The 9984-nt window shown below is 38.8% G+C and overlaps 1 protein-coding gene across 1 annotated transcript; it reads right to left on the reverse strand.

Annotated features, from left to right (window-relative positions):
- Positions 1-7244: 7244 nt before the first annotated feature.
- LOC111897986 (uncharacterized) lies at positions 7245-7775 on the reverse strand. Its single transcript, XM_023893935.1, has one exon. The coding sequence runs from the start codon at positions 7773-7775 to the stop codon at positions 7245-7247; it is 531 nt and encodes a 176-aa protein (XP_023749703.1).
- Between the last annotated feature and the right edge of the window lie 2209 nt (positions 7776-9984).

Here is a 9984-nt window from a genome sequence, read left to right on the forward strand (position 1 = left end):
TAATCAGATAAACTAATACAAATCATGAAACTTTGACAATTATCTTTTATTTGGATGAGAATCATCATTACCATATCAACAAAATCAGATTTTATGAACTAAAAGATTTTGTGGTAATGATTCTAATCCAAAAAAGGCCAAAAAAAACTCGAAAAACTACCCACTGGAGCACCAACTCAGCGAGTACATGAACTGGACTTATCGAGTTGGACTTTTTCTGAGTGGACTCGACGAGTTCACTGTCCAGAATGCAAAAAATTCAATTTTTTGCTTTGAAAACCAATAAAACATCAAGTATAGTGGAAAACAATCCTAGGCTCTCATACCACTGTTGGGTTTTGAGCATTCTAACACTCTTATGGTGTACATGCAACCCTAAATGCTTTGGATCTATGTTTTCTCTAATATACATGCAAACTTTGTTTTTCCAAAGCATCATCCTAACTAGCATACAATGGAATATATTTGCTACAAAATTTCTAGTTAGATGACATACTTTTTGTTATAGTTGGAAACCTTGTTGTGTTTGCCTTTAAGAACTTAGCACCAATAATGTGAATGCCACAAATGGAATCACAACACACCTTGGACAAAAGCGTGACTTTTGAGAGAGAATTCTTATCTCTAAAAACGCCTCATATGAACTCCAAGAACATAGGTAACAACTTTAGCTATGGAGCAACATATATATATATATATATATATATATATATATATATATATATATATATATATATATATATATATATTGTAGGATTCCAAGGGTCATGGGTAAACCCTAATCCATACTCATGGGTTTATGATCCATGGTTTATGTAGCCCAACTCTTTATGTATCCATACATAAACTTAGTCCAACATGGATCATAAGCCCAAACATATATATATATATATATATATATATATATATATATATATATATATATATATATATATATATATATATAATTTACACAATTAGTCCCCATTGATTTAATTAGTCTCTTTTGATCACAAAATTAATTTCAAATTAATTCTTGATCAATACTAATTAAAACATATGATTTCATATTAATATACTAGAACTTATAATATATTAACAAATCATAAATAACCTCTTCCCAAAAGACCATCCTATCAAATTGTCCAGGTGATATGCAACCCAAATGGACCATTCTACTCTCGGGTCAAGTACATACCAATTATAGTTATGGACTTAGACACTAATCCAACAATTAGGGAGTTTGTAAGTTGCTCGGGGTGCAAGACCCTAAATGATACGATCGAGAAGTCCCGGGAGCAGGAGATTGATTTGGAGCTCCAGACGAAGCGGAAGTCGGTGCTGGTTCAGATAGTTGTGGGTCAGACTAAGAGACCCAAGAACTCCGATACCCACTCTAGAGGCTAGCAGGGCCGAGACTGTTGCACCAAGTGCGGCAATCCGCACAATGGATCTTGTTGATCACCAGGTTCAATATGTTTCAGTTGTGGCCAATCGGGTCACGTGAGTAGGGATTGCCCCAAGAGGGCTCTAATTTGCTTTAATTACAATCGGATCGTCCATAAAAAGGATGATTGTCCGAGATTTTCTGGGGGAGCAGTGTTGGTGCCTGCGCAGCCACCTTGAGTACTACCGACGGCCGCCAGGGTAAGGCGGAGGCTCCTGTGGTGAAGAGTAGGGCTTTTCAATTGACCACTGATGAGGCCCATGCAGCGTCGGATGTAGTTATTGGTATGTGTTCTAAACCTATATTTTATTTGTTTCCTTGTTTATGCTTATGTTTATTATGATCTTGTATAGGGAACTTTTTGGTAAACGGTTTGTCTGATCATGTTCTGTTTGATTCGGGGGCTACTCGATCTTTTGTATCTTTTGCGCTCAGCGAGAAGTTTCGAGACGCTCTGGGGACTTTGGATTCCCCTCTAAAGGTGGAGATTATGTATGAGCATACCATGAGTTCTTTGAGGGTTTTCCGTGGGTGTGTTCTGAACATGTTTAGTGAGAGGTTCTCTATCGATTTGGTGTTGATTCCTTTGAGAGGATCGAAGGTTATAATCGGGATGGATTGGTTAAGCCCCAATGGGGCCATGATTGATTGCGAGCGGAAGCTGGTGAGAGTTCAAACCGCAAGTGGGGGAGAATTGGTTATTACTAGCGAGAGTGCTTCGCATGGGCCAACTCTTTGTTTTACTGCGAGGGATAGGAGATATTTTAAGCAGGGGTGTTCTGTGTTCTTAGCTTATGTCTCTGACACGCAGGTTGAGGGCACAACAGAGTTGAGCAGGGTACCCATTGTGCAGGATTTTCCTATTGTCATCCCTGAGGAGCTGCCCAGGGTGACTCGTGAGAGACTGGTCGAGTTTCAGATTGATTTGGTACGTGGTGTAGCTACGATAGCCAAGGTGTCGTATCGTCTAGCACCGACTGAGACGCAGGAGTTGTCTACGCAGCTGCAAGAGCTGCTAGACAAGGGTTTTATTCGTCCGAACAGTTCTCTGTGGGGAGTACCGATCCTATTTAAGAAAAAGAAGGGCGGTTCACACAGGATGTGCATTGACTATCGGGAGTTGAATAAGCTAACGGTGAAAAACCATTACCAATTCATCGGATTGATGATTTGCTTGACCATCTTCAGGGTGCATCTTGGTTTTCCAAGATTGATTTGCGGTCAGGATACCACCAGATGAGAGTCATGGATGAGGATGTGCAGAAGACTGCCTTCAGGACTCGTTATGGTCATTATGAGTTTGTGTTGATGTCTTGCGGCCTCACTAAAGCACCAGAAGCATTCATGGTTCTCATAATATTTTGGTCTACTCCAAGACCAAGGAGCAACACGAACAACATTTACGAAAGGTGTTAGAGACATTGAGGAGGGAGAGGCTTTATGCCAAATTCTCCAAATGTGAGTTTTGGTTACGCGAGGTGCAGTTTCTAGGGCACATCGTCAACTAGAAAGGAATCTTGGTCGACCCGACCAAGATCAAGGCTGCGATGTGGTTGGAGGTCCCGAGGACCGCATCTGAGATTCAGATTTTCTAAGGTTTCACGGGATATTATCGTACATTTATCCAGGATTTCTCCAAGATTGTTGTGTCATTGAGCAGTTTGACAAAAAAGAATGTGACCTTTCATTGGGGTCCAGATCAACAATTGACTTTTGAGACGCTGAGGCAAAGATTGTGCGAGGCTCCGATTCTTGCGCTCCCTGAGGGTTTGGATGAGTTTGTGGTTTACCGAGACACCTCTATCTCGGGTTTGGGAGTTGCTCTTATGCATAGGGGTCACGTGATTGCTTACACTTCGAGGCAGCTGAAGCCTCATGAGGCGAACTACCCCACACATGATTTGGAGTTAAGAGCCGTGATTTTTTCCCTCAAGATCTGGAGACACTATTTGTATGGGGTTCGGTGTACTATCTACACCAACCACAATAGTTTGAGATATTTGATGGACTAGCCAGATCTAAATATGAGGCAACGGAGATGGTTGGATGTGGTAAAGGATTACGATTATGAGATCATGTACCGCCCTGGGAAGGCCATTGTAGTGGCCGCCACTTTGAGCCGCAAGGCGGCGAGTACTCCTATAAGAGATGTTTGCTTGAGGATGGTTGTCACCTCGCCTCTGTTAGATTTGATCAAGGAAACTCAGGTGGAGGGTTTGAAAAATGAGAACTGGAAGGTCGAGCAAATCAGGGGGGAAATTCCCTTGTTCATCATGGACAACTGTGGATTGTTGACTTAGTATGGTAGAGTTTGTGTCTCGGCATTAGGTGGGGTGAGACAGACGGTATTGGAGGAGGCACATACGTCAAAGTTTTCTATCCATCTAGGTGCCACGAAGATGTGTAGGGATTTGAGGTTGAATTATTGGTGGCCCTGTATGATAAGGGAGATAGCTTGGTTTGTTGAGCAGTGCCTAACTTACAGGAAAGTCAAGGCCGAGCATCAGAGACCCCACGGCAAGACGCAACCTTTACCTATTACCATGTGGAAGTGGGAGGAGATCATTATGGATTTCATCACAAAATTGCCAAGGACGGTGCATGGTGTTGATTCTGTCTGGGTCATCGTGGATAGATTGACCAAGAGTGTGCATTTCATTTCGATTGCTGAGAGCATATCTGTAGAGAAGTTAGCTAATATTTATGTCCTGGAAGTGGTAGTTAGGCATGGGGTGCCAGTTTTAGTGGTATCGGACCATGATGTTCATTTCACCTCCAGGTTTTGGAGGACGTTCCATTAGGAGTTGGGTACTCAGTCGCATTTTAGTATAACATACCACCCTCAAACCAATGGACAGAGCAAGCGTACGATCCAGATGCTCTAGGTTATGCTTCGAGCTTGTGCGTTGGATTTCGGGGGGAGTTGGGATACTTACCTTCCACTGGCCAAGTTTTCCTACAATAATAGTTACCATGCCAGTATTAATCGACCACCATTTGAGATGTTGTATGGGAGCAGGTGTAGGACCTCGGTTTGTTGGGGAGAGTTGGTCACCGGGTCATGGGAAACACCGAAGTGGTGCTTAAGACCATAGAGTTAATTCAACAGGTGTGTGACAGGTTGCGGGTCACGCATAGTCGACATAAGAGTTATGTTAATCGACATCGTTCGGACCTTGAGTTTCAGGTGGGGGACTTGGTGCTTGCTGAAGGTGTCACCTTGGAAAGGTGTCATCCGGTTTCGGAAGCGAGGAAAATTGGGCCCCTAGTTTATTGGTCCTTTCAGGATTACTGCCCAAGTGGGTAGGGTTGCATACCAAATGGATTTTCCTGATGAGCTAAGTAAGATCCATAAAACTTTCTACATGTCTCGGTTGTGTAAGTGTGTAGTCGATGAATCAGCAGTGATTTCGTTGGATGATATTTAGGTGGATGAGCGTTTGAATTACGTGAGCGGGCGATTGCTATTCTCGACATGTAATCTAAGACTCTACGTAATAAGGTAGTGAATCTGGTGAAGGTGCAATGGCAACACCAAAAGGGCTCTGAGTGGACGTAGGAGCCGGAAGGCGATATGAGGGAGCACTACCCAGACTTGTTTGCATCAACGGACTTCGAGGACGAAGTCTAATTCAAATGGGGAGAGTTCTAACATCAAATTTTAGGTATTCTTTTATCCCTTAATTTGAGATTTTTGGTAAATATAGTCCATTGTACACTGGGTGTACATTTGGCTATGCTTAGCATATGAGATTGCTTTGATCGCGGAGGGTTAACCACGTACGTTGGGCGTATGTGGTGTATGCGGGGCGGACGCATGTCTGGATCAAACCTTAAGTTTTAGGGTTTTCACCATATTTAAACATCATTATGACCTTTGGACACTTACCCTCATCAACTTCCACTGTTCATTTCGTCCCATTCAAACCCTAGTTCATCCTTTGAGTGTTTTTGAGCATTAGAAGTGATTTTGTGGCAGTTTGGGTGTATTCAAGAAGAAGGAACTTCGATCTGTTGAGGCTGAGCTTCTAGATCTAGAGTCTTCATCAACTTTAGGAGCTTTTGAAGGTATAAAGTTCTTACCTTGATGATTTATTTGATAGTTAGAGTTTAGGGCTTGTTTATGAGCTTTATTTGGTCCCATGGGTTCTATTTGTGAGTTTGGACAACTCTAGGAGTTAGAGGTGTTAGATCTTAGTCCCTTTGTTGTTATAGGTGCATAAAAATGTCATCTTGATGGCTGATATGAGTCCATGCATGAATTGGAGTCCTTAATATGAGCTTTGATGGATAAAAATGGATGTTGGATTCCTTTAAGACACGCTAAGGGTTAAAGTTGCCAACTTTATGTATTAGAACCCTAAAATGGACGAGATCTGAAACTTGGACCTTATAACTGAATGTATTAAGCACTTATTGGCTTAAGGTGGCAAGCAGCCCAGTATGATGGGCGTACCAAGTGGTACGATGTGTGTACTGGCGGTCAAAGTACGCCAAACGTACACTGCGTACGCAGAGCGTCCACCTCGTTGTGGGCTTTTGGACTTTGGTTGGGCTTTGGACCTCTGGACCTTAGCTAGGTTTTGGCCTTGGACTGTTGAAGGTTTAGTGGCCTCAGAATTTATTAGTGGACCTTAAGTTGCATGAGTTGGGCCTTTTTGGGCCTCAGGGCCAATTATTGTGTTATTGGGCCAAGTTTGGTTAGGTCTATTATAGGGAGGGTAGAATGGGCTTTTATCTTAGGGGTTTGGATTTGGGATTTAGGCCCACGGTTATGGTTTATAACCTATTTCAGATTAGGGTGATTTGTTTGTGTTCAGTGTGGGATCTTCCGGTTCGGTAATTTATCAGCAGACTAAGGTGAGTTTTCTCATTTAATCAATGGGTCGAAGGCACCAAGGCCGACCCATTATTTGTGATATAGGGTACTAGCTATATTTGTGATATGTGTATGAAAGGTCGGGGTTTGGCCCCTGGAAACTGTTTGGAAGACCGGGATTTGGCCATCGGCAGGAAATTACTTGGAAGACTATGATTTGGCCCAAAGCACTAACCTATTTATGTTGGTATGTGGTACTTTAGGGGAACTCATTAAGCTTTCGCTTACAGTTTATATTTATGGTTTCAGGCACTTTCGGTTCTAATGGGAATGGCCCGACGTGATGGTACAACATTCTCTCGTCACTATTTTCCACACCTTTTGATATTGTACTCTGATGATTTGACACTGTTATTATGTGATGGTTTTAGAACAATGTGACGAATGTAACTCTTGTTTTAAATTGAAAAATTTTATCCTTGTTTTTGGGTTGCTACATGGTCAGTGCAAGTTATCCTAGTAAAACCTTGTATCAAAGTGATTAAAGACACCTATAAAAGCTTATAGAGACATGATGATAAGGTAATGTTCTGATAACTCTCACAACTTATCTTTAAGTTGTATAATGACAACTAACTTAGGCATCAGAGAGCCATATCAGGGTCCATCGGTATAGCTTTCTAAGATAATGTTGGTCTCTTCCTTGCAGTGTGCAGTTCGGTGTGCCAATTAGAAACGGTTCTTGTCGACCAGTTACCATATACCCAGATACCAACAACAATATATATATATATATATATATATATATTATCAAATACAAGTATATATAACATCGACGTCTTTATTGATTTCATATCATATTCATAACACATAATGAGATATAATATGCTTGTTTATTAGACATTATAATAATGCATGTTTTATTAAGATTAGATAGGCTTAGAAGATTTCTTTTTTATTATGTATTATTGTAGATGTCGCATTCACATTTTCTGATCATCATTTTCCACCGCCGCCGCCTCCGCCTCCTCCACCACTACCACCACCGCCTCCACCGCCTCCGCCTCCGCCTTCATTATCAATCATTCCATTGGATGACTGCGTATTGGGATAACTTCCAGATACAATTTGATTCTTTTTGCCATTGTAGATTGAATTATTTGATGTTTTGTTGACGTAAGTTCCGTTGATAGGCCCTCTGCTATCTAACCATGTATTGGTCGACCCACTATCATCACCCATCTGTATTGTCCTACCTTTAGTGGTTACTCTACCACTATCTTCGACCTCTCCTCTCAACTTAACTTGGATACCTTGTTGAATATAGTCCCAAACATGACCTCCTTCTCTATGTATTGAATCGCGAACACCACACGATACACTTGTTTTTGAGTCACAACCAATCTTGCTAAAGCCCTGGTCGTATTCGAGAGTTAGATTCTCCTCCCCAACAATCTTTCTACCACAGACAATATCAGTTGTGAGAATCAATACCCCTACGACAACAACCATTAAAAACTTAAGATCCATTGTATATTTTTTCCTTAATATTCTGCTAGTGACTTGAAATAAATCATATAAGATTACTCGTATATATAGGGATCCATATGTGTACTTAGTTAATGCGTTTAATGCGAGAGTACATATATAATTATATTTAATAGTTTTTCGTCTAAAATTTTATATGACAATTAATATAATGCGAGAGTATATATATATAATTATATTTAATAGTTTTTCGTCTAAAATTTTATATGAAAATTAATATTTCATATCCTATTCAACTTGTATGATTTGACATAAGTATCATTTTTTTCTTTGTTTATATTTTACGAAAAAGAATTAAACATGATTTAGTATTTATGCTTAACTAATGTATACAAACCTATAATAAAAATTATACCATTCATTGTTTCTTCAAAAAGCAAAAATCCTAATGAAGGTGGATAAAATAGTAAAGAAAACAACTCATGTTCATCCATGTAAGTAACTTAGTAATTTAGTAAATAGCTTATTGATGTGAAGTATTTTAAAATGAAGATCATTATTAATTTTAATGTGACTCCAACTTTTTAATGTCCAATTAAATGAAAATAAATGTCACTTGTCTTCTTCAGATGGGTAGTTCAACCATATATTTTATTAAGCTAGAGCTTAAGGCCCTGCATTCTTCAAACTTAACCAAATATTAATATATCTCAAATTAGAATTAATCCATTATTAATTTTCCGATAGGACACATCACAGTGAGCGATCTTGATTCTTAAAAACGAAATGTGACACATAAATGCATCTTGAAAACTGAAACTACACATTTATCTTATATTCTTCTATCTTGTTTCTCAATTGTTCAAATCGTCAATGACAAAATGGTGTTGGTGATTTGTTGTCATCAATATTATTTAAGTGTAATGGGATTACTTTGTTGACCAAAGGTGATCTTGATAAATATTAAACAAGTAAGGAAGGTGTGGAGTACACACTTGTTTAAGTTTGATCAAGTTTTCAAAGTACACTGTCATTTAGGGGCGAAGTCCCTAAACGAATGGGGGTCCGGGGGCAGCGCCCCTGGGAGCGGGGTCCAAGGGGCAGAGCCCCTGAAATTTTTTTATATAGGGTATGTTGCTATATAAAAAATGCATCAGAAAAACGTATTATCGGAGAATTGACCATTGTTTGACCCTTATCCAAACTTCCGTTTTATGTCGGTTTTTACAGTTTATGACAGTTTTCAGACAAAGATCATAAATTCGGTTTTGATCTCATTTTCTGGTACAAACGAAAACAATCATCAAAGCATTCCAAATTCTTGTCTCTCTGAGTCTTATCCGATTAAAGAATATTGGGAGTACCACCCAAATGCTTTAATCTAAAAGTGTTTTACACAATTCTCAGAATTCCAAGTCTTACTATACCTCAAATCTAACAAATGGTATGTGTTTCACTTCTTTCCAGTTTTCTATTATCTATTAGGGTTAGCCGATTATGGTTAATTATTTTCAATTATCCATTGATTACATAATACAAATTTTCAATTGTCAAGTATTGAATACTTCTATGTGGATTTTGCCTTTGAAATTTATGAATTTGGGTTGGATCAAACTTATGGAAGCAGTCAACGAGTCAAGGCTGTCAAACATCAGATATTTCCATTAATCCATTACTTCTAGTATTCTATTTGTCCATTTGAAATTGTCTTGGTGATTTACAAAAAACATATACAGAATAAAGAAATTAACTCCACAGCTTATAAAGTTTTTGTTTATTATTGTCAGTCCGAAGTCCGCGTAAAGGAGAATGGTTTATAACATTAAGTATACTAAATGCCAAAGCCCCATAATTTGGATTTGATTAGAACCCAAAATGATTAAGTCACCTATACCAACTTCTTTTTTTTTTAACTAATATATAAAAATAATTCAATGGACGTCTGTAGATATACTACTTCTTATCCACCAAGTATGTCTTGCTTTTATGTTTCATCTAAAATACATAAAAAAAAAATATTTACATGACACATAAATTGGTAATAAGGTAAATACAAAAGTTGGACAACTAAAAGATATAGAAAACAAGTTATTTATCTACCCTAATAAATAAAAATGTTATTGTCACTTGTCATTCTCTCATTTATTTGGCCACATGTCATTTTGTTATAATTTTCAAATATATTTATTTTCCACTTGTCAATTACTTCATTATTCATTTCCATTTTATCATTAATTTAGTTTCCATAAAT

Source organism: Lactuca sativa, chromosome 9 (assembly GCF_002870075.4).
Source record: "Lactuca sativa cultivar Salinas chromosome 9, Lsat_Salinas_v11, whole genome shotgun sequence".
Lineage (NCBI taxonomy): Eukaryota > Viridiplantae > Streptophyta > Magnoliopsida > Asterales > Asteraceae > Lactuca > Lactuca sativa.